Below are 25,188 nucleotides of genomic sequence, written 5' to 3'. Positions count from 1 at the left end.
CGTCTGTAAATAAAGCTATCGCTTTTCGTCTGTCTTCCTTATTTTTTTAAGTAAACTGACGTCGGTGTGGTCCTCACTGGAAGACGCAGACGGATTGTTGGCTGTTGAGCTATTTTTTCCTTGCGCACACAGACAAGATTCCCAACCATCGTCTTCGTCAACTGTTGCCTTAAATTCACTTTTAAATGAATCTTGTAAGGTGGGTGTTTTTGTTCTGTTTACAACCGCTGGGAAGCGGCTGTCCCGCGGTGGTTGTACGTTCGAACCACCCAATCATTTGTCCTAAAGAATCTTGTTTTGATGAAGATGAAGATGATGATTATAGTGGTGCCATACGTACGGCCTCGCCTCATCCTGAAGGTAGAGAAGCCTGGTTGACAGAAAAACTAGTTAAATTAATGTAACGGTAACGTGATTCTTAACTACGGTATATGTTAAAATATTGCTGTTTTTGACAGGAGAACTGTTAAGCCCTGGAACCGTCTGTCATCTTGGCGTTTGTCAGTTAGGGTGTGTGTTGTGTGCGTGTTCATGGTTTGTGATTGACAGCTTAGACAGGATTTGGTACGAGTAGATATCTGTTCTGCCGTTCGTCTTCCTGGCTGTCTGGATGGAGAGAATAGTTTAAACTGTGAACATGCTGGAACGTATCCACACACACTCACACACCTCTCTCTCTATCACACACACACACACACACACACACACACACACACACACACACACACACACACACACACACACACACACACACACACACACACCCTCCAGAGGTAAGAGCCAGGCGCATGCAGACTGTTGGCAGTCCTGTCAATGACTTAATTGGGGTGTTCATAACACACCCACACACACTGCTGCCCTCCAATCAGGTTTGTCTTCTCTAGCTGTGTGAGCGTGCGTGTGTGTGTACGTGTGTGTGCACTGGGTCAGTATTAATAGAATGTGTGTCGGAGTCTAAATCTGCTGTTTGGTGCTGAGGGAGAGAGGCTGAACCAATTTAATCACCAAACACACACACACACACACACACACTGAGGGGATTAGTACAGGTGTGCACACACACACACACACTGAGGTGATTAGTACAGGTGTGCACACACACACACACACACACACACTGAAGTGTGCTCGTGAGTAACAGGAAAGTTACAGGAAAGTGAGTACACAAGTTGTCAGAGGAATCCCTGAAAACACACACATCCATAATTTCCTAGTTGAGCATGTGGTGTGTGTACATAGTGTGTGTATGTGGTGTGTGTACATAGTGTGTGTATGTGGCGTGTGTGTATGGTGTGTGTGTGTATAGTGTGTGTATTCTCTGGGTGTGTGTATAGTGTGTGTATTCTCTGGGTGTGTGTATGTGGTCTGTGTGTTCTCTGGGAGAGATAGGCAGTACCAACTCTAACTGGGTCTCTTATGAAACAAGACAAGATGGAGCCAGAGGACAGGGCTGTGTGTGTGTGTTCCCATTTTCCTCTCATCCCCAGACAACATGTTAATTTAATCATTGATAAGAAAGAGAAGACAGGAAGGGAGGAAGGAAGGGGGAGGGTAAATAGGGAGGAAAAGAGAGGGGAGGGAGGAGATGAGGGAGGAGAAAGTGATAGACATTGCGTTTTCAGTCAATTCTTGGTTACCAGCAGGTTGCTAGGCAACTGCTGTCGTAGCAACAGCCGGCAGTGTGATCTGCGTTAGCGAAAGGATGAAAAGAAAAGAAGAGAGGAGGGAGGAGGAAAGGTATTCTGAAACCCTTAGAGTGCCTACGTGTATGTGTGTGTGAGAGAGAGGGGGAGAGAGGGAGAGAGAGAGAGGGAGAGAGACAGAGAGAGAGGGAGGGAGGGAGGGAGGGAGAGAGAGAGAGAGTGTACCCCCAAGCTATCCCAACTGTGTAAGTGGTTCAGTTCTAATGGAGTTCCCATTTACTGTCTCTGAAAGCCTGACCACACACGCACACGCACACACACACACACACATGCTGTATGACATCCAGGCTGGTAGGATGTTAATCTGTTTGCTTGTTCCAGATTTATGAACAACCGTGTTCCGGCCGACAAGCGATACCAGCCCACGGACTACGAACATGCAGCTAACTGTGCCACACACGCGGTACGCACACATGCCTACCATATTAGTTTCATTTTCCAGAATGTTCGCATTGTCTACAGTATTTTTAATATACAGAATATTCTTTACATTTCCTATAATATATGTATTTTACAGAATACTTTTATATCCATATGATTGTGTTGATATTAGTTTGTTTGTGTACTTCCTGTAGCTGTGGATTATCCCCAGTTTATTGGGCAGCTCGGTACTGCACTTCCTGTCCGAGGACCAATGGGAGCGCGTCTCGGCATGGCTGTACGGGGCGGGGCTAAGCTCACTCTTCATCATCTCCACCCTGTTTCACACTGTAGCCTGGAAGAAGAGCCACCTGCGGTACACACAAAGACACACACACTGTCTCTCTCACACACACACACACACACACACACACACTGTCTCTCTCTCACACACACACACACTGTCTCTCTCTCTCACACACACACACACACACATACTGTCTCTCTCTCTCACACACACACACACACACACACTGTCTCTCTCTCTCACACACACACACACACACACACTCTCTCTCACACACACACACACACACACACACACACATTCTCATACACTCTCTCTGTCTCACACACACACACACACACACACACTCACACTGTCTCTCTCTCTCACACACACACACTGTCTCTCACACACACTCTTACACTCTCTCTCACACACACACCCTCACAGTGTCTCCGTGTGTCTTAAGCAGGGGGGTGGAGCAGTGCTTCCACATGTGTGACCGGATGGTGATCTACTTCTTCATCGCTGCTTCCTACGCCCCCTGGTGAGGCCTGTGTGCACAGGACACACACTCACACACACACTGCATACAATAATAACCCTAATGTGTGTGTACCTCTGTGTGTGTTCCAGGTTGAACCTCAGGGAGCTAGGACCCTGGGGTTGTCACATGCGCTGGCTGGTGTGGGTCATGGCTACCGTGGGAACCACTTATGTGTTCTTCTTCCACGAGAGGTCAGGGGTCAGACACACACACTTCTCACTTCTGATTTAAGTCACATTTCACAATTCAGGACTACATAGATGCTCTATGTGCACCTGACCTGACCTACTGTACATCTGTTCTCTCCTTCCTCCCCCTCTACCCCCTCCCCCCCTCCCCCTCCTCCTCCCCCTCTTCCTCCTCCTACCCCTCTACCTCCTCCTCTTCTTCTCCTCCTCCTCCTCCAGATATAAGATCATGGAGTTGTTCTGTTACACAGTCATGGGTGTGTTCCCTGCCCTTGTAATCCTCTCAATGGTGAGATCACTCACACACACACACTCACACACACACTCACATACACACAAAAACAATTTAACATCACTGAACCCCCCCCCCCCCCCCCCCCCAGCCGGACAGGGCGGGGCTGTGTGAGCTTCTGGTGGGCGGAGCCTGCTACTGCCTGGGCATGGTGTTCTTCAAGAGCGACGGCCTCGTGCCATTCGCTCACGCCATCTGGCATCTTTTCGTTGCCATGGGAGCCGGCATCCACTACTACGCCATCTGGAGGTACCTCTACATCCCTCCAGACAATCAGGTGCAGACCTCCAGATGACATCACCGCTGACATCACGAGGACAGGGTTGTGTAACAAGACGAGCAAGAGGAAGTGACATCACGACGCAGGAGGAGAAACCCTCACAACATGATATCCTGTTGGGTATTTCTTTGTTGCGGGTGAACCCCCCCCCCCTTTCTTTTCTCCTAGTTTAGTCGAGGTGTGCTGCCATGCTGACTTACCAGTGTGGGGGCTGTACTTCCACACAAACAGGAAGTGTCTGTTAATTAACCAATGGTGTTGCACTTCCTGCCTCAGTGTTTTAAAAGCTGATTGGTGGAGGCTGTCAGGTTGCCAGGCAACGTTTCTAAGGATGTATTTCTAATTGTTCCAGTTCACTACTCTTCGAATTAATATTGATTAGTATTGGTATTTATTATCGGTGGAGTTATTGATTTGTATTATTTGTTCCTATCAAGTTATAGGTATTGTTACAGCCAGGAGTTTATGGTGCTGTGTGATGTTGTGATGTTTATTACAGCTGGGAAGAGTTCAGATGTTAGGACCATTGAGATAACTCACAACTTTCTCATTATTTCATCTATTTTGACCTTGAAAGTTATCTCTCTCCATCTCTATGTTTACCAAAATCTCTTTCTTTTGAAGATGCAGTGTTGTTGATCAGGTTATTGGAAGCGTTATCAGGTTACTTGAAGAGTTCTTGGTTGGTCAATGTCTCTGTTGACCATTTAGATCACATGATTGTACAAACAAAACGTGTTTTTTTACACTCAGATGTTGTTTAAAGATCAGTTGTAAAGTTTTAGATCGATTCAGATGTTAAATATTGACTCTTATCTCACAATAGTATATTATAAGCATTCATTTCACCACTCACATAAAGTATATATGAATAGTGTTTCTATATAGTTTACACCTCAGTGTGGTGGTCTATAGTGTTTCCATATAGTTTACACCTCAGTGTGGTGGTCTATAGTGTTTCTATATAGTTTACACCTCAGTGTGGTGGTCTATAGTGTTTCTATATAGTTTACACCTCAGTGTGGTGGTCTATAGTGTTTCTATATAGTTTACACCTCAGTGTGGTGGTCTATAGTGTTTCTATATAGTTTACACCTCAGTGTGGTGGTCTATAGTGTTTCTATATAGTTTACACCTCAGTGTGGTGGTCTATAGTGTTTCTATATAGTTTACACCTCAGTGTGGTGGTCTATAGTGTTTCTATATAGTTTACACCTTAGTGTCTAAGATTCCTCCTTAGGGTTGGGAATTCTTAGTGTGTCTAAGATGAATGTCATCAATACTCCATCAGTCAGTCGAAGTGATTAATACTGTCACCTGTGTGTGTGTGTGACTGACACCACACATTACCCCCACTATGTCTCAGGTGTGTGTGTGTGTGTGTGTTTGTGTGTGTTCATGTTCAGAGTTCATATCCTGAAGTGATGATTCCACTGCCTGGAGAGGTCGATGTTTACATGCATGGACACGGATCACAGCACATGTATGTAACTGTGGTTCTCTGATGCTGGTTTTCTCTTCAGCATCTTTACAGACATGTCCACAGGGGGGGCGGGCTCCAAGTGTCTGAGCCCTGCACCGATAGGCTACTGTGAAACATCTGTGTTCTGATTGGTCGTACGTATTTCTGAAAATTGACAGTCAAACTCACTGGTGCCTAGGCAATGCAGTGAAACACTCCGTCACACACACATTGACACACACACACCATCACACACACACATTGACACACACACACATTGACACACACACACCATCACACACACACATTGACACACACACCATCACACACACACATTGACACACACACACCATCACACACACACATTGACACACACACACACCATCACACACACACATTGACACACACACACCATCACACACCGATAGGCTACTGTGAAACATCTGTGTTCTGATTGGTCGTACGTATTTCTGAAAATTGACAGTCAAACTCACTGGTGCCTAGGCAATGCAGTGAAACACTCCGTCACACACACATTGACACACACACACCATCACACACACACATTGACACACACACACATTGACACACACACACCATCACACACACACATTGACACACACACCATCACACACACACATTGACACACACACACCATCACACACACACATTGACACACACACACACCATCACACACACACATTGACACACACACACCATCACACACACATCGACACACTCACACACTGACACACTCACACACCGTCACACACGTACGGTGTTGTGAGAACAGCTTTCCCTGTCCTGACAGCATCGTGACATCACACCAAGTGTTTATGTCGCTAACGTTTGTTGCCAGGATGGTTAAAAGTGTTACACCATAGCCCCGCCCCTGAGGTGCTGAGTTGGGCTGCACAGAAGCTTAAAACAATCAAACCTGCCACAGAGAACGTTTGTTTTCTCTGCCACCACCACCCAGACAAGGCACACCTGGGTGGGTTTTTTTAAAAGCTACTTCTAGGATTTTTCAAAGACTCCTGGTGCGCTTGATTTAACTGTCAGCGTCCAATGCTGCCACACTGCCTCACATCCTGCAGGTGGGCGGGGCAGGTTTCCTTCCAGAAGGTTCCTCTCAGTCAGGTGGAGGGGGCAGGGGCAACTGGAATGAGACTCGCCCTGCGCGTGTTTTCTGTGAGAGAGAAGCAGACTCCACCTGTCGCCGGTCCAACTGGGCCTCTTTTCTATCCCAGACTTAGTATTTGACCCTTTGACCTTTGTACGACCTTTGTGTGACCTCCGTGTGACCCTTCTCTAAGTGTTCTAACGTTCCGTGATGCTGTGAAGCTTTTCCTTTGCGTCGTCTTTAGAGATGTTTTATCTCTTTGTTCTGCTCCTACCCCCTCCCACTTACACCTCCCCCCTCTCCCTCCCACACCCCCCCTCGCTCCTCCCCCTCTCCCTCCAACACCCCCCTCGCTCCTCCCCCCTCTCCCTCTCACACCTCCCCTCCATGAGTGTAGCTTGCTTACTATCTCAGATCGTGACTGGTGCTTAGTGATGGTCCTGCTGACTGTGTCTGTATTTTATATATGTTGCTGTTTTAATAAAAACACAACTTTTATAACTGATACGCTTGTTGCTGTTTGTTTATCTGATTGTGTTGTTGTGACACCGTCAGGAACACCAGATCCGCGGCTGCAGTAACCGTAACCAGCCATCAGAGAGCGCTGTCGGCCATGTCCGGTCAATAGCGGAGAACGCTCTGGTCAATCTCGTGTCTGTTCTGAGTGGCAAATCACTCTACTGTCTGTTGGAAGCGTTTTGTTTAACCGCCGGTGTCTCTCTTCACATTCTGTTCTTGATGCAGAGGATTGTGGGATCAGAAGAGGGTGGTGTATATTTGGGGGATCTTATTATTCTGCACGCCTCACCCAAAGAGGCGCAGGCGGCTCCACCTGCATAGTTAACGTGCCGCGCGTGCCCGCCACGCGGAGTGTGTATCCACACTTTGCGCATCAGCAGGTGCACTCAGCCCTCACCGACAAGAACCGGCTGTGGTCCTCGTGTGTTTCCGTCACCAGTCGGTTCGCCGTTGTGGATCGGAATGCAGTTGCCGGAGGCAGAGCAACCGGGAGGACTGTGAGTGGAGACGCGCATATAGAACAGGTTAATAATCACGTTTCACGGTAGCAGCGCTTGACAACGAAGTTCACGGGTGACTGAACGACGCTGGGACGCGGTAAACGGCTCTATAAGCAGGTGATATTACCGTTACTTATCCCGGGGGGTTCTCCAGACAGACGGCATCCCGGGTTTCCCAGAGCTATGGAGCCACGCACTGCAGACAGCGGGAGGAGAGAATCGGTAACGCGATAGCAGGTAGCTACTCCTCCAACATAGCGCTGTCACTTGCACGAGCCCAACAATGATGTGAAATATAAACTGCAGGTTTGTCTGTACAGACTGAGTACAGTGTGATTATAGAAGGTTGTGTTACATGGAGCCCTCTGGTAAACATTGTGGTTTTTGTCACATGTTGAAGATACGGGGTGGCAACGCACGCTCACATCGGTGCAGTGATAACGTAGTATTCAGAAACGGAAAGGTTTTTTTTCTGACCGAAGACGGTTCTCCAGACACGGACAGACTTCAGACTCCCCCGGGGGCTGGTCTCGAGCGGGGCTCGCGTGCACAGCCGTCTCATTAGCGGATTAATTCTTAAGGCTTTAGCTCGTGCCTTTTGTTGGTCTGGCGGTTGCTATTGGCGACCAAACTGCGCAAACTAGCCACAAGTAGCCGGTGATCTGAGATAGTTCTAAACATAGGTTGAAGACGTACAGCATCTCGTCGTTACGGTACCGGTGTGTGAATTCTAACCGGGTGAAGCCTAATTCTGACCTTGAGCAGGCTAAATCTAAACGAGAACGTCTTTAAGCGTCGCTGAGGAGCCTCAAGACAAAGGCTCTGCGCGCTACATTTCTCTCCACCTAGGTCTCTCGAGACCTGAGGACAGTCCCGTTACCCGGCCGGTACAGAAACCTTACTTCCAGTTTGATGTCCCGCGCCCAGACGCAGTTCACGGGAGGGGCCCGTTAGAACGGAGTTGAGTTAACAGCCGCCAAATGGGTGATTAGGGATTAGCGGGTATTTAATATGGTCACGTGATCCCTGCTCAAGGAACTTACACACACAAATGAAGCAGCCAGTGTCAGCAAAGTCTGAATGTGTATGTGTGTGTGTGTGTGTCAGTGTAAGCAGAGACAGAGTGGCTATAGGAGGGTGTGACCTTCATCCCCCCTGCCCTGACCCCTGAACCCTGACCCCTGACGCATGCACGGGAGACCCTCCGCAGCACCCAGGTATCAACACACACACACAAGCCTTATCATGTTAGTACATGTTGTTTGTGACCTGTGTAGGCTAGAGATGTGTGTTACCGGTTCATGTCTTTTAACTCAGTATGCGTGTTACCTCTGTGTGTGTGTGTGTATTACTCTGTGTGTGTGTGTGCGTGTTACTCTGTGTGTGTTTGTTACTCTGTGTGTGTGTGTTACTCTGTGTGTGCGTGTTACTCTGTGTGTGTGTGTGTTACTCTGTGTGCGTGTTACTCTGTGTGTGTGTGTGTGTTACTCTGTGTGCGTGTTACTCTGTGTGGGTGTGTGTGTGTTACTCTGTGTGTGTGTGTGTGTGTCAGGTCTCCAGAGTGTGGCTCTCCTGTTAGCAGCATGTTCTACGGCTCCTCCTCCGGGGCCAGCATGTCCCTCCCCTCCAAGAGCCGCCTGAAACGCCAGAGCAGAACCTTCACCCAGGTACACACACACACACAGACCAGACACACACAGACACACACACTCTCACACACTCACACACAGGTAACCCCTCTCCTCCCCCCCAGGTTCTGTACCGGACGTTGAGTTACCGGGACCGCGCCCCGGTGGAGCACACCTCCAGAGAGCGCCGCTCCGTCACCGAGCCCCCTGACCGCCCGGCCGACGACCCCTCAGAGCTGTCCACCCAGAGCTCCGCCCCCGGCGTGCTCAAGATCTTCGGGGACGCCGTCTGTCCCGGCGCCAACTACAAGTCTGTCCTGGCCACGCCCACCTCCAGCGCCCGTGAGCTGGTGAAGGAGGCACTGGACCGCTACTCCCTCAACAAGGCCAACGCCCACGCCTACGTGCTCTGCGATGTGATTGGGCGTCTGGAGGGCGGGGCCGGGGAGGGGGAGACGGAGGGTCCAGGGTGGCGTGCAGAGTGCCTGCGGGCCCTGGGGGACACAGAGAAGCCCCTCCTGCTGCAGCAGCTGTGGAGGCCTCGCCAGGGACACGCCCGCAGGTTCGAGCTGAGGAGCCGGGCGGAGGTGGAGGAGCTCAACGCCAAGGACAAGGACACGGTCACCGCCGGTGAGCACACACACTGTATACACACTGTACACACACTGTATACACACTGCACACACACTGTATACACACTGCACACACACTGCACACACAATGTATACACACTGTATACACACTGCACACACACTACACACACACTGTACACACACTGTACACACACTGTACACACACTGTATACACACTGTACACACACTGCACACACACTGTAAACACTGCACCCACACTGCAAACACACTGTACACACACTGCACACACACTGCACACACACTGTATGCACACTGCGCACACACAGTATACACACTGTATACACACTGCACACACACTGTATACACACTGTACACACACTGCACACACACTGTAAACACTGCACCCACACTGCAAACACACTGTACACACACTGCACACACACTGCACACACACTGTATGCACACTGCGCACACACAGTATACACACTGTATACACACTGCACACACACTGCACACACACTGTACATACACTGCACACACACTGCACACCCACCGCACACACAGTATATACACACACTCTGCTTACACACACTACATACACTTACACACTAATTCACACTCAAACTCACACACACATAAAGCTGCTGGTCTATAATTCCTCTTCTTCCTTCACTTGTCAAACTCAGCAGAAGCACACTCGTTAGTGGGGAGTGTGTGTGTTTGGAGTGTGTGTGTTTGGAGTGTGTGTGTGAGTTAATAGTAGGATAGAACAGCTATAATCATTGTTACCTTCCACAGAAGGGTTTTGAGCTGACATATAGCTGATATATCCTATAGCTGGGCTCTCTCCCTCCCCTTCTCTCTCTCTCTCTCTCTCTCTCTCTCTCTCTCTCTCTCTCTCTCTCTCTCTCTCTCTCTCTCTCTCTCTCTCTCTCTCTCTCATTCCCCCTCTCCCTCTCGCTCTATCTCTCTCTCCCTCTCTCTCTCTCCCTCTCTCTCTCTCTCTCTCTCTCTCTCTCTCTCTCACTCTCCTCTTAGTCCCTACCTCATTCTTTCTCTCTGTCTCTTGTTCACATTTTGTAAGCACACACAGACACACACACACAGACACACACACACACACACACACACAGACAGACACACACAGACACACACACACCTGTCTTCTTCATGTGCCTGTGTTCTGCTGAGCTCAGTGTTTCCTGTTGGGGGGAGGGGGGCGGGGTCTTAAGTGCAGCAGAGACGCGTGGTTGGCCGGTCGATTGATTGATTGAAAGCTGAAGCCAGTGAGAGAGTCTGAGGGTTTTATGAATGAAAGAGTGTTTTAGGGTCCTGGTTCTGTGTGACCAGAACCTTATACGATCCAGAACATGCCACTGTTGCCATGGCGATGAATGACTGACTGTCTCTCTCTCCTTGCTCTCTTCCTCTCTCTCTCCTCCCCCTCCCACTCTCTTGCCCTCCATTTCTTTCCATCTCTCTATCTCTCTCTCTCCCTCTTTCTCTCCATATCTCTCTCTTTCTCTTTCTCTCTCTCTCTCTCTCTCTCGCTCGCTCTCTCTCTCTCTCTCTCTCTCTCTCTCTCTCTCTCTCTCTCTCTCTCTCTCTCTCTCTCTCTGTCTGTCTCTCTCTCTCTGTCTGTCAGTCTCCATCTGAGTTTGATACAAATAGTTTTGTAGGCTTGACACCTGCATTGCAGCAGTGTGTACGTGTGTGTGTAGATGTATGTGTAGATGTGTGTGTGTGTGTACGTGTGTGTACTCAAGGGTGCTAAATTAGAATCATGGACTGACCTTTACATGGAATTAATGTTCTAATTGATGACAAGTGTGACATTTAGATACACACGCACACACAATAACCACACCACACACACTAACACGCGTACACAAACTGCACTAACACACACTAACACACATTAACGTCACTTACATGCACACACACTAACATCCCCCTCATCCTCATCCTAGCCCTCTCTCCTCAGTTTCACAGTGTTCAGAGAAATACTGTGTGTGTGTGTTTATTGTAAATGTGTGTGTGCGTGTGTATTGTATGTGTATATGTGTGTGTATTGTACTTGTGTGTGTACTGTATATGTGTGTGTGTATTGTACTTGTGTGTGTGTGTGTGTGTGTGGCGCCTGCCCCCTCTGCCCCCCTGCTACAGTTGGGTCAAAGACCCCTCCCTTCCTGGCTGCTCTGATTGGTCGGTCCGGGCTGGGCAGGCTCCGTAGCTCTCCTCCTCGCTCCCGATTGGCTCAGACCCACTGTGGCTCCGCCTCTGCCACGCCCACCTCCAAAGGTAGGGGTGTCTGTCACCCTCCCATCGCCATGGAGACCACCTGTGCCCATCGCTATGGAGATCGCCTGTACCTGCCCCCCTTCCTTTCCAAGCCCATATCAATACCATGATGTGAGAGTCATACAATGTGTGTGTTTGGTGTGTATGTGTGTTTGGTGTGTGTGTATGTGTGCGGCCTCCGTGCCTTATGTGTCTCACGTCCATGTGTCCGTCAGACAGCAGCTCAGCACGCTGGCTTGGAGTCGTTTGGTTTGCATGACTCACCTGACTCACCTGACTCTGCTTGTCTTACTGTAACTAGTCAATCCTGAATCAATCTAATTCAATTCTGACTCAGTTGTTTCATCTCACAGTGTCTTGTCCACCCCCTCCTCCTCCCCCCTCGTCCTCCCCCCTCCCCCCCAGACATCAACGCCCAGGCCCGTAAGCTCCAGAGGAACAGGGCCAAGGGAACTCTGCCCCGCGCCGGCTCCTCTCTGGGCCGCAGCCTCAGCGAGACCAGCCTCAACCAGGTGGGGGCGCTGCCACGACCTGCTAGTTCTGCCCCGCGGCCAGCAGCTGCAGCCACAGAGCTAGCGGCTGCAGAGCTAGCGGCCGCAGAGCTAGCGGCTGCAGAGCTAGCGGCTGGCTTTAAGAATAGAAAAAGCCATGGAGATTCTGTTAGCCAGTAGCTAGCTAGAACATTAGATACAGCCATTGACAGCTACTATAAAATCTGTTAGGTACATTAAGTCAGATTGAAGCCACCGTTCATGTACGATAACCTACTTCCTGCCTCTCTGTGATTGGTCCAGCTGGGAACAGGGGAGGAGCTTAAGCGGTACTACTCCACCCTTCCCGGGCCCCTGAGGTCCCGCGGGGGGAGGGAGGGGGGGGTCCCGGCTCGGAAGAAGGAGGAGGGGAGTCAGGGGGGAGGAGGGGTGAGACTCTCTCTCTACCAGTCCCCTCACCTGCTGCTGCTACAGGGCTTTAACAAGCAGGTGAGTGCTTAACGGTACTTCACGCCATATTTTACACGGCAGTATCATCAATAAATTATGTTAATATTGTAGTATTGAAAAAAATACATATTCCGTTGTTGGTGTAGCTGCTGAACAGCTGCAACTCTATATGTTGCTGTATAGTATGTATGAGCAGTTGTATGAGTATATAGTGCTGTGTTGCAGGACTGCCTGGTGTACCTGCTGAACCGGGACCAGCATACTGTGGGGCAGGAGACTCCGTCAGCACGGCCTAACATCAGCCTGTCCTCCCCGGACATCCTGCCCCTGCACTGCCTCCTGCGCCGCATCCCCGCCCCGGCAACCTCCTCCTCCGCCGCCTCCCGGCGCCGCGGCAACGCCTCCAGTCCGCCCCCCGTCTCCGAGGAGCGTTTCTGCGTGGCGGCGGAGCCCGTGCCGCAGGCGGCGGTGATGGTGAACTTCTCGCGGTGCGAGCGCTCCACGCCACTGAGGCACGGCGACCTGCTGTCCTTCGGAGCGCACTACATCTTCCTGTATAAGGACCCTGCGGGGGCCAAGCCCCTCCCCGCCCAGACGCTGACCCGCCTGCGCTCCCTGGGCCAGCTGTACGACACCGGGGGGGTGGGGGGAGAGGGGGCCGGAGAGGGGGGCGGGGATGGGGAGGTCTGTAGGATGTGCGGGTCTGTGTTGAAGAACAAGGCTGCTGGCCCCGCCCCTCGACGCAGCTTCAAGCCCCACCTGGTGAAGGCCCGGGGGGCGGGGCCTGGTGGGGCAGGGGCGGGGCCTGTTGGGGCGGGGCCTGGTGGGGCGGGGCCTGGTGGGGCGGGGCCTGGTGGGGCGGGGCAGAAGAGGCGTCTGCAGCTGGAGTATGAGCAGGCTCATGAAGACGCTCTGCTGAGCAGGATCATGACCCTGATAGAACCTGGAGGTGAGGGATCTACTGGGATCTACTGGGGTCTACAGGGATCTACTGGGGTCTACTCGGGCCTACTAGGGTCTACCAAGATCTACCTAGATCTACTGGGGTCTACTGGGATCTACTGGGGTCTACAGGGATCTACTGGGATCTACTGGGATCTACTGGGATCTACTGGGATCCACCGAGATCTACAGGGATCTACAGGGATCTACTGGGGTCTACTGGGGTCTACCGAGATCTACCTAGATCTACCTAGATCTACTGGGGTCTACTGGGATCTACTGGGGTCTACAGGGATCTACTGGGATCTACTGGGGTCTACTGGGATCTACCGAGATCTACAGGGATCTACAGGGATCTACTGGGGTCTACCGAGATCTACCTAGATCTACTGGGGTCTACTGGGATCTACTGGGATCATGTACTTTGTTGACTTTACCTGCTCTAACTTTTCCACCTGCTCTATGTGTGTGTAAATGTGTATATGTGTGTGTGTGTATGTGTGTGTGTGTCCAGGTGACGACCACAAGCTGACCCCAGCCTACCTGCTGTGTCTGGTCCTGCAACACTCTGCCTCCTCCTTCCCAGGGTGCTTTGGGAAGCTGCTACTGAAGATAGCACGGCGGGTCCAGACCGTGGCCTGGGTGGGTGTGTGGGGTGGGGTGGGGTGGGGGGTGTGTGTCTGTGTGATAGTGTTCTGGAAGCTTCTGTTCGGGTTCTAGAATCACCTGTAGCTCCTCAAGTTCCGTCCATTTACATTTACATTTACATTTATTCATTTAGCAGACGCTTTTGTCCAAAGCGACTTCCAAGAGAGAGCTTCACAAAGTGCATAGGTCACTGATAATAACAACAAGATAGCCCCACAGCATTGCGGGTAGTCAAAGACAAGAAGTACATATTGTGAACAACCAAAAAATAGTGCTAAAGGGAAGAGACCATAAGAGCATGTAGTTAAACAAGTTAAAATTACACAACATTGATCTCTAAGTGCAGGTGTACCTGTAGGAAAGCAATAAAAATAGGATTAACTAAAAAAGAACAATACAACAGTTTAAATCAGCTACCACTAACCAACAAGAGCAACAGTCTAAGCAAGAGTCATTGTGAACCTTGAGGAAACTAGCGTTGGATTCAGCAAACCATTCCTAAGTACCATTGTACTCCCGGAACAATTGCGTCTTGAGCCTTCTCTTGAAGGTGGAGAGACAGTCCGTGTCTCTGATGGAGGTGGGGAGTTGATTCCACCACTGGGGTGCCAGGCAGGAGAAGAGCTTGTGCTGGGACCGGGCGGTCTTGAGAGGTGGGACCACCAGGCGGTTGTCTGAAGAAGACCGTAGGTGGCGGGTGGGGGTGTTAGGCTGCAGGAGAGACTTGATGTAGTCGGGCGCAGTTCCATTCACTGCTCGGAAGGTCAGTACCAGGGTCTTGAATCTGATGCGGGCCGTTATGGGTAGCCAGTGGAGGGAGATGAGGAGCGGGGTAACGTGGGAGCGTCTGGGTAGATTGTAGACCAGACGGGCCGCTGCGTTCTGAATTCTCTGAAGAGGGCGGGTTGCGCATGATGGGAGACCGGCGAGCAGCGAGTTGCAGTAGTCCAACTACAGTAGTCCACTGAAAATGACATCACCAGGGTGGAAGTAGGTCAGATAGTGAGTGTGTGTGTGTTAGTAGTATCTCTCTCTGATCTGTCTGGAGAGAGCAACTGGCGTTAAGATCTTCCTACGCACAACGTCAAAGTTTAATGAGCTTCTAATTCCACTGTGTGTGTGTCTGTGTGTGTGTGTGTCTTACAGGAGAAGACAAAGGAGCTGGCACAGAAGCAAGCTCAGCAGTACGTATCACATTCCGCCTTGTAGCGTAGTGTGTGTTGATGTGTGCGTGTGTTGATGTGTGTGTGTGTGTTGATGTGTGTGTGTGTGTTGATGTGTGTGTTGATGTGTGTGTGTGTTGATGTGTGTGTGTGTTGATGTGTCTGTGTGTTGATGTGTGTGTGTGTTGATGTGTGTGTGTGTGTATGTGTGTGTGTGTTGATGTGTGTGGGTGTGTATGTGTGTCCAGTCAGGATCCAGCCTCCCTGGCTCTGCTCTCCATCTCTGACCTGCTCCCAGACCTTCAGGTCATCTTCTTCTGGATGTCCAACTCCATCGAGCTGCTGTACTTCATCCAGCAGAGAGTCCCCACATACACACACACCATGGAGACCCCCACAGGTACACACACACACACACACCACACTCCTTATGATGAGTGCAGAGTTTTCTTGGTTGAAAAGTCATTATTCACTGTGACAGAGAAGTTCTAATGCTGCTGCAGTACTCTCTCTCTCTCCTCTTTCTCTCTCTCTCTCTCTCTCTCTCTCTCTCTCTCTCTCTCTCTCTCTCTCTCTCTCTCTCTCTCTCTCTCTCTCTGTCTCTCTCTCCCTCTGTCTCTCTGTCTCTCTCCCTCTGTCTCTCTGTCTGTCTCTCTCTGTCTCTCTCCCTCTGTCTCTCTGTCTCTCTCTCTCCCTCTGTCTCTCTGTCTCTCTCCCTCTGTCTCTCTGTCTGTCTCTCTCTGTCTCTCTCCCTCTGTCTCTCTGTCTCTTTCCCTCTCTCTGTCTCTCTCTCTGTCTCTCTCCCTCTGTCTCTCTGTCTCTTTCCCTCTCTCTCTCTCTCCCTCTCTCTCTGTCTCTCTCTGTATGGATGGATGTAGGTTTTAACATAGTATGTCTTCCCCTCCAGGTTCCAAAGAGTCGTTGCTGTCAGCAACCATCTCAGCCAATGAGGAGGCCATGACGATCTTGGAAGAGGTGATCATGTACACCTTCCAGCAATGCGTGTACTACATCACCAAGGTAACCACACCATTCCACGGCAACCTCTGGAGCCTCCTCTCTATGGAAACCTGTGTCTGTGTGTGTTAACTCATGACATGTTGCATAGGTAGGTTGTCCAGTGTGTATGTGCGTGTGGTTGTGTGTATTAATGATGGCCCGTTATCGGCGTTAACGTGCTGCGTTAACGTGAGACGTTAATCTATTCTCTAATCTATTGGGTTGGAGCTGGGTCTATACTACGCAAGCTATGATGACTTTCACCTAGATATTTGAGCGCGGATGTATACCTAGCCGAATTGCACTGTAGGGGGCGAGAACGAGTCTTTGAACCTGTGTGTATGCCTTGTGTATGAAATTACCACATCAAACGTGACATGCTAACATGGATGCAGCTATGAAGCCGCCTGGTTTGCTTCAGGGAAAATTTATTTTTAAGAAGCTTCCCAGTGGAAACCTCGACAAGACTAGGGTTGTTTGCACCTTTTGCGACGCGGAATTAGTTTACTGTAGGATTTCTTCCAGTCTCAAATACCACCTACACGCAAAGCATCCCTTAGCTAATACGGAAGATGCCGGGCCAAACACTGATGTAGCGCAGGGGAAGCATCGTCGTCAAACTACTATGTTTGAGTGCAACCGAGGCAAGCCCGTCAGCATAGCTCTATCAGCCAAGCTAACTAATCTCGCTCACCTGGCTTGACAATCCATTTTCCTTACCTTTAGTCATTATTTGGGTAGCACACATATTCTGATTGCCTTCGGCGGAATTCAAATGAGCCATTTTAATCTAGATTAATTCCAAGATTACAGTGAGATTAATCTAGATTTTAAAAAATCACCTATGCCCACCACTAGTGTGTATATATGTATATAAATGTGTATGTGTGTGTGTATATATGTATCTGTATATAAATGTGTGTGTGTGTGTAGTCTCTCTACGTGGTCCTCCCAGGTCTGCTGGAGTGTAACCCTTTTCCAGACAGCAGCTCTGAGCCCTGGAGAGGATCCAGCTGTCCTGAAGCTGTCCACAGAGTCCTGCAGGTACACACTCACACACACTCACACACACTCACACACACTCATATTTAGATCCCATTGCCATCCGTCTGTCCCTGTCCCCCTGTCCTGTCCTGTCCTCAGGTGTTCCAGTACTGTCAGGATCTCCTCCAGGGATACCAGGTCCACCCAGAGATCCAGGCCCAGATGTTCTCCTATCTCTTCTTCTTCTCCAACGTGTCGCTCTTCAACCAGCTGATGGACAAAGGTCAGACACACACACACAGACACACACACACACAGGGACACACACACACACAGACACACACTCTCTATCCCATTAGACCTCCCCTGGGACAACACTGATGCACACCACTTTGTGTGTGTGTGAGTTGCATCCTGTCAGCATTTTGCAGAGAGTGACTCGTGCCTCCCATTTGTCCTTGTTCTCTTCCATCTGGATGGATGGAAGGAGAGATGGAGGGGTGAAAGGATGGAGGGGTGAAGGGATGGAGGGAGAGATGGAGGGGTGAAGGGATGGAGGGAGAGATGGAGGGGTGGAGGGACGGAGGGGTGGAGGGATGGAGGGAGAGATGGAGGGGTGGAGGGACGGAGGGGTGGAAGGACGGAGGGGTGGAGGGAAGTATGAAGGAGTGTGGAGAGGTTTAGAATGACCCTCCTAATATACCTATTTACCTGGAGGCAGACAACGTCTATAGCTCTTTCTGTAGCACACACACTCACACGCACACACACACACTCACATACATGCACACACACTCACATACATGCACACACACTCACACGCACACACACACACTCACATACATGCACACACACGCACACGCACACACACAGCCATATGTCTTCATTAGGCAGTTAGACAACAGATTTCTCCTGTCCTCTAGAGGTTATCTCTCCTCCTCTCTTCCTTTCCTCCTCTCCTCTCCCCTCTCCTCCTCTCCTCCTCTCTTCCTCTCCACTCTTCCTCTCCTCCTCTCCCCTCTCCTCCCCTCTTCCTCTCCTCCTCTCCGATCTCGTCCTCTCTTCATCTCCTCTTCTGCTCCTCCCTCCCCTCTCTTCCTATCCTCCTCTCTTCCTATCCTCTCCCCTCTCCTCCTCTCCTCCTCTCCTCCTCTCCTCCTCTCTTCCTCTCTTCCTCTCCTCTTCTCTTCCTATCCTCTCCCCTCTCCTCCTCTCCTCCTCTCCTCCTCTCCCCTCTCTTCCTCTCCTCCTCTCTTCCTATCCTCTCCCCTCTCCTCCTCTCTTCCTATCCTCTCCTCCTCTCCTCCTCTACTCGACATCTTCAATAGATCAATATAAAAAGAGAGCATAGAGAGAAAGAGAGAAATAAAAAAAGAACCTTTTTCACTTTTCTCTGACTTCTCTCTCTTTCATCTCTCCTCTCCCTCTCTCTCCTCTCTCCCCTCTCTCTCTCTTTCATCTCTCCCTCTCATCTCTCCTCTCTCCCTCTCTCTATGTTTCTCTCTCTTACCTCTCTCTGTCTCTCCTAAATGGAGAGAAAGAGAGACAGAAGGCGAGAGAGAGATGCCAGTCAGTAGGACAGGTGGTGACATCACCACTAAGCAGATTAGAGTGGGGCCTGTTTTTGCTGAAGACTTTAAGGTGTGTTTGGGTGGGAGGATCACACACACACACGGACACACACACACACACACACAGGGACACACACACACACATGGACACACAGGGACACACACAGACACACACACACGGACACACGGACACACACACACGGACATACATGGACACACAGGGACACACATACACGGACACACAGGGACACACACGGACACACACGGACACACAGGGACACACACGGACACACACACACGGACACACACACACGGACACACATGGACACACAGGGACACACATACACGGACACACATGGACACACAGGGACACACATACACACACTTTAAGATTTCGGAATGAGATTTAACCCACTTTACCACAGGTTGTGTGTGTGTGTGCATTATTGCACCTCTTTGAGGGGGTTAAGTACTGTCATGTTTGTCTATGCTGCACAAGATTACTATTTTCCCAGACCTAATCCTATTAGTGTGTGTTTGTGTGCATTTATATCTATGTATATTTCTATGTGGATGTATCTGTGTATTCATATCTATGTATGTGTGTGGGTGTTTGTGTGCATGTGTGTGTATGTGCGTGTGTTTGTTTGTGTACGTGCGTGTGTTTGTATGTGTGTAAGTGTATGTGTGTGTATGTGTGTGTGTGTGTATGCGTGTGTATGTGTGTGTATGTGTGTGTGTGTGTGTGTGTGCGTGTGTGCGTGTGTGTGTAGGCCCCTCTCGAGGCTGGTTCCAGCGCTCCAGGGTTCTCCAGATCCAGGCGTGTGTGCGGATGGTTCTAGAATGGGCCAGGAAGGCAGGACTGAGACACCTGGCTGAGAAGTTCTTCACCAAGTTCAACAGTGCTGTCAGCATCCTGGCCACCCCCCCTCAGCAGCTCACACAGGTAACACACACCTGGATACACAGCTGGATACACAGCTGGATACACATACTCATTCTACTGACTAAAGCGGTTAAGTAACTCACTCAAGGCTGTAGCCATGGAGTCAACATTGGGGGGATGAATTACATTTTGTTATGATCATTTCGGACAGCGTGTGTGGTTGCCTGTCGTAGTGTAGCACATATATATTTTTATATCAATATATTGGGGGGGACATTTTGACCAGATTTGATTATTGGGGGGGATGTGTCCTAGCCTGTTCTTAACCAGACTCTCGTACATTTCATTTGTACAGAGAGTCTGGCCTCGCTCCATTGACAAGCGTTGAATTCCTTGTAGGCGGGTTCTCTGTTGAAGTTTAAAACTATTGGATCTGCCCAGAACCACTCTGATCTGCCATAACCAATCGCTAGCGGTCGCCATAGCCAATTCCTTCACCACTACTGTAACAGTGATAGCTGCCGTAGCTGGAAAATCAAACTGTTCCCGAACTCCGTGGGGAGGAGGGCCTCAACATCATGGCCACAAAAAACTCAGCAAAACTTGTTCTTGCTCCGGCTTTAGCTGTTGGATATTCGGCAGTGTTGCTATAACGGTCCGAATGGCTTCGCTCGCATTTTTCTCCGCCGCCATTACAGAACTACAACACAAACTAGCACACAACATCAACGTCATCGTTCTCAGCCACTCCCTCTGTTCGCTGATTCGCCAGTAGAAAATCTGACTTACCGGAGACATCTGACTTACGTACCTAATGGCCAGACCTAGTACAGAAGCAAAATCTAAATTGAGCGGAAGTACGTAGGAGGGCAGAGCCAGGCTAGATGTGTCCCCCCCAGTAGATATTATGATCACGGCCTTGAACTCACTTGACTAACTAAATGCGTGTGTGTGTGTGTGCATGCGTGTGTGCCTGCGTGTGTGCGTGCCTGCGTGTGTGTGTGTGCCTGCGTGCGTGTGTGTGTGCGTGTGTGTGTGTGTGCGTGCGTGCGTGCCTGTGTGTGTGTTCGTGTGCGTGTGCGTGCGTGCCTGTGTGTGCATGCGTGCGTGCCTGTGTGTGTGTGTGTGTGCGTTTGTGTGTGCGTGCGTGCCTGTGTGTGTGTGCGTGCGTGCCTGCATGTGTGTGTGTGCGTGCGTGCCTGTGTGTGTGCGTGTGCGTGTGTGTGTGCGTGCGTGCCTGTGTGTGTGTGTGTGTGTGTGTGTGTGTGCGTGTGTGTGTGTGTGTGTAGCGGAGCTGGAGGACTCTGAGTGGGGAGCACCCTTGTCTGAAGCCAGTGCAGCTGCAGAGAGTGCTGACTCAGTACCAGCAGGCAGCAGAGATACCAGGACCCATCCCAGCATGGCAGCCATGCAGCGAACAGGAGGCCTGCCTCTACAGGACAGGTGAGGTCTGCCTCTACAGGACAGGTGAGGTCTGCCTCTACAGGACAGGTGAGGTCTGCCTCTATAGGACAGGTAAGGTCTGCCTCTATAGGACAGGTAAGGTCTGCCTCTATAGGACAGGTGAGGCCTGCCTCTACCGGACAAGTGAGGTCTGCCTCTATAAGACAGGTGAGGCCTGCCTCTACAGGACAGGTGAGGTCTGCCTCTATAAGACAGGTGAGGCCTGCCTCTACAGGACAGGTGAGGTCTGCCTCTATAAGACAGGTGAGGTCTGCCTCTACAGGACAGGTGAGGTCTGCCTCTAGGACAGGTGAGGTCTGCCTCTACAGGACAGGTGAGGTCTGCCTGTACAGGACAGGTGAGGTCTGCCTCTATAGAACAGGTGAGGTCTGCCTCTATAAGACAGGTGAGGTCTGCCTCAACAGGACAGGCGAGGTCTGCCTCTAGGACAGGAGAGGTCTGCCTCTATAGGACAGGTGAGGTCTGCCTCTACAGGACAGATGAGGTCTGCCTCTACAGGACAGGTGAGGTCTGCCTCTATAGGACAGGTGAGGTCTGCCTCAACAGGACAGGGGAGGTCTGCCTCTATAGGACAGGTGAGGTCTGCCTCTACAGGACAGGTGAGGTCTGCCTCTATAAGACAGGTGAGGTCTGCCTCCATAGCACAGGTGAGGTCTGCCTCTATAGGACAGGTGAGGTCTGCCTCCATAGCACAGGTGAGGTCTGCCTCTATAGGACAGGTGAGGTCTGCCTCTATAGGACACATGTTTATGTCTAAACATACAATAAGTGTGTTTGTTCCCATCCCTGTGTGTGTGTGTGTGTGTGTGTGTGTGCGTGTGTGTAGTGGACCTGCTGGAGAGCTTTGAGAACCACCCCCCCATCATGCTACCCAGCGGGGGCTTCAGGGTGGACCTGGACCACCCCTCCATAGACGACAACATCTACCGCCAGCTGCTCTACGTCCGGCACTACCTCTGGGGGCTGCGCTCCAAGACTCACACACACCCCGCCACGCACAACAACAACACACACAACAACACACACAACAACACACACGTCAGCACACACACACACACCGGGAGCAGCTGCACCAAAGAGTGGCAGGAGGCACAGGTTGGTGACACACACACACACACATCTACAGATACTCACCCAAACATATCTACTTACACATGTCTACAAAAATCTACAGACACACACACATACAGACACACACACATACAGACACACACACATACAGACACACACAGTCATCCTTCCAGGTTACGGTTCTAGACATGGTTAAACCAGGCTTAAGGAGATTAGTCTTCAGGTTCATTAGTGAGGACGGCTGGCAGGGTACTAATCCCTCTAGTGTTACTGCAGGTTTACACACACACATCCTCAAACACACACTCATACACACATACACCCCCTCCCCCCCCCCCCACACACACACAAACCCTTACGGAGGGGTGTTAGGTGTCTATTAGTCCAGAGTGTAACTCAGTACCCCCCCCTTCCACACAGCTGGACCCCCCTCACAGCAGCCCTCGGCCCGGGGGGGGAGGACTGGGAGAGGACAGGGGGAGGGACAGACCGCCCGGCCAATCACACAACATACTGAGGAAGAACGGCCCCGCCCCCCAAATGAGACCGGCCAATCCCGACCCCTCCTGCCTGTTGACTCCGCCCAACACCCCTCTGTACCCCGAGGGGGGCGGGCCTGGGCCTGGCCCCGCCCCCCAGACCAATGGCTGCTGCAGGGGTGTGAACTCTGACCCCTGCAAGACCAACGGCCTGGTCCCCAATGGCTTGGAAGGTACGTAAACATCCGCGTTACCATGGCAGCGCAACGGCACGTGTTACCATAGAAACCCCTTATTGGTAACACCAACGTTCCGTGCTGAAGTTGTGAAATGTAGTTTAGAAAGTTTACAGATGAGACCTTGTTGGAATCCCCCCTGTTACATCCCAGTTGGCTGTTCCCAGCATGCACTGTGCTGCCTCCTAGTGGCTGTGGCTGTTCCCAGCATGCACTGTGCTGCCTCCTAGTGGCTGTGGCTGTTCCCAGCATGCACTGTGCTGCCTCCTAGTGGCTGTGGCTGTTCCCAGCATGCACTGTGCTGCCTCCTAGTGGCTGTGGCTGTTCCCAGCATGCACTGTATCTGTTCCCAGCATGCACTGTGTGTCTGGTACTGCAGGGGTTTATGCATGAATGTTTACCTCACCCTACCTCTAGAGTCTGCTATACGAAGCAGGGATTGGGGTTAGTGAGTCACTTCAGCTTTAGTTAACTGAAGCCAGCTAACGATATCCTGGGTATGTTGAACCTGCTTCGTAGTACAGGCCCCCGGTGTGTGTGTGTGTGTGAAGTTTGTTGGCCTGTGTGCATGTGTATAGCATTGTCATTAGTAGAGAGGGTGTGTGTGTTAGTAACCCTGTAGCAAGACCTTGTGTGTGTGTGTGTGTGTGTTCCTCTCCAGGGAGTGTTAGTGGGTGTGAATTCCCCTCCCTCTCTGATGAAGGTGTGTGTGTGGTGTTTGTAGTGGAACTCAGCAAAGGACCTTTCGGCTTGGGCATGGGACTCATAGATGGACTGGTGAGTGGAGCACACACACACATATCCTCTCCCCTCCCCTCCCCTCATCCCTCTCCCCTCTTCTCTCCTCCCCTCCCCTCATCCCTCTCCCCTCTTCTCTCCTCCCCTCGCCTCATCCCTCTCCCATCTTCTCTCCTCACCTCCCATCATCCCTCTCCCCTCTTCTCTCCTCACCTCCCCTCATCCCTCTCATCTTTCTCTCCTCTCATCCCTCTCTCCTCCTCCAGCACACCCCTCATCCCTCTCTCCTCTCCTCCTCCAGCACACCCCTCTGAATGCTCCTGGTATCTACATCAGGACGTTGATACCGGATGGGCCCGCTGCGTCTGACGGTAGACTCCGCATCGGGGACCGGATCCTGGCCGTTAACGGGACCAGCCTGATTGGAGCCGACTACCAGAGGTGTGGTGTTGATGAAGATGATGATGACGATGGTGGTGATTTCGATGACGGTGGTGATGTTGGTGGTGATGTTGTGATTGATCTGTTGTCAGCCTTCAGGAAGTCTCTCCACTGCTGACTCCTTAATGCCTCCTCTCTCTCTCTCCTCTTCCTGCCTCCCATCCCCCAGTGCCGTGGATCTGATTCGTCTGGGTGGAGGTCGTCTGAGGTTTCTGGTGGCCAAGTCAGACCTGGAGGTGTCTGAGAAAATCAGCGCCTCCTCCTGCTAATACCACTGCTCGTCCTCCTCCTCCACATAATACTGCTCCTCCTCCTCCTCCTCCTCCACCTAATACTGCTCCTTCTCCTCCTCCTCCACCTAATACTGCTCCTCCTCCTCCTCCACCTAATACTGCTCCTCCTCCTCCTCCACCTAATACTGCTCCTTCTCCTCCTCCTCCACCTAATACTGCTCCTCCTCCTCCTCCACCTAATACTGCTCCTCCTCCTCCTCCACCTAATACTGCTCCTCCTCCTCCTCCACCTAATACTGCTCCTTCTCCTCCTCCTCCACCTAATACTGCTCCTCCTCCTCCTCCACCTAATACTGCTCCTCCTCCTCCTCCACCTAATACTGCTCCTCCTCCTCCACCTAATCCTGCTCCTTCTCTTCCTCCTCCTCCACCTAATACTGCTCCTTCTCCTCCTCCTCCACGTAATACTGCTCGTCTTCCTCCACCTAATCCTGCTCCTTCTCCTCCTCCACCTAATACTGCTCCTCCTCCTCCTCCACCTAATACTGCTCCTCCTACTCCTCCACCTAATACTGCTCCTCCTCCTCCTTCTCCACCTAATACTGCTCCT

General features: G+C 51.0%; 2 protein-coding genes across 3 annotated transcripts; both read left to right on the top strand.

Annotated features, from left to right (window-relative positions):
* The first annotated feature begins 6 nt into the window (after positions 1-6).
* On the top strand, positions 7-4,872 carry LOC124464941 (monocyte to macrophage differentiation factor 2-like). Of its 2 annotated transcripts, none has more exons than XM_047016874.1 (7): positions 7-199; positions 2,025-2,106; positions 2,279-2,439; positions 2,822-2,896; positions 2,986-3,087; positions 3,304-3,373; positions 3,468-4,872. In XM_047016874.1, the coding sequence occupies exons 1-7, from the start codon at positions 186-188 to the stop codon at positions 3,669-3,671; spliced, it is 708 nt and encodes a 235-aa protein (XP_046872830.1). In that variant the 5' UTR covers positions 7-185; the 3' UTR covers positions 3,672-4,872. The 2 variants fall into 2 exon arrangements, with proteins under 2 accessions (XP_046872830.1, XP_046872828.1); XM_047016872.1 differs by having other exon boundaries at positions 2,819-2,896.
* A 3,020-nt stretch (positions 4,873-7,892) lies between these two features.
* Positions 7,893-24,658, top strand: radil (Ras association and DIL domains). Its single transcript, XM_047016871.1, has 19 exons — positions 7,893-8,477; positions 8,813-8,927; positions 9,014-9,518; positions 12,188-12,294; positions 12,577-12,762; positions 12,949-13,672; positions 14,180-14,307; positions 15,460-15,497; positions 15,725-15,876; positions 16,384-16,496; positions 17,409-17,519; positions 17,619-17,742; positions 19,804-19,976; positions 21,206-21,359; positions 22,207-22,475; positions 22,872-23,163; positions 23,828-23,943; positions 24,206-24,345; positions 24,515-24,658. The coding sequence occupies exons 1-19, from the start codon at positions 8,449-8,451 to the stop codon at positions 24,612-24,614; spliced, it is 3,576 nt and encodes a 1,191-aa protein (XP_046872827.1). The 5' UTR covers positions 7,893-8,448; the 3' UTR covers positions 24,615-24,658.
* The last annotated feature ends 530 nt before the right edge of the window (positions 24,659-25,188 follow it).

This window comes from Hypomesus transpacificus, unplaced genomic scaffold (assembly GCF_021917145.1).
Source record: "Hypomesus transpacificus isolate Combined female unplaced genomic scaffold, fHypTra1 scaffold_421, whole genome shotgun sequence".
Lineage (NCBI taxonomy): Eukaryota > Metazoa > Chordata > Actinopteri > Osmeriformes > Osmeridae > Hypomesus > Hypomesus transpacificus.
This window is presented reverse-complemented; position numbering and strand designations above follow the sequence as displayed.

Excerpts from the sequence above, each read along its gene's own strand:
- LOC124464941 (XM_047016872.1), top strand. Across the intron at positions 2,440-2,818 it reads TGGAAGAAGAGCCACCTGCG|CAGGGGGGTGGAGCAGTGCT; the intron begins GTACACACAAAG and ends GTGTGTCTTAAG. Across the intron at positions 2,897-2,985 it reads GCTGCTTCCTACGCCCCCTG|GTTGAACCTCAGGGAGCTAG; the intron begins GTGAGGCCTGTG and ends TGTGTGTTCCAG.
- radil (XM_047016871.1), top strand. The coding sequence starts at position 8,449 with ATGCACGGGAGACCCTCCGCAGCACCCAG. Across the intron at positions 14,308-15,459 it reads GGGTCCAGACCGTGGCCTGG|GAGAAGACAAAGGAGCTGGC; the intron begins GTGGGTGTGTGG and ends TGTGTCTTACAG. Across the intron at positions 23,944-24,205 it reads TGGGACTCATAGATGGACTG|CACACCCCTCTGAATGCTCC; the intron begins GTGAGTGGAGCA and ends CTCCTCCTCCAG.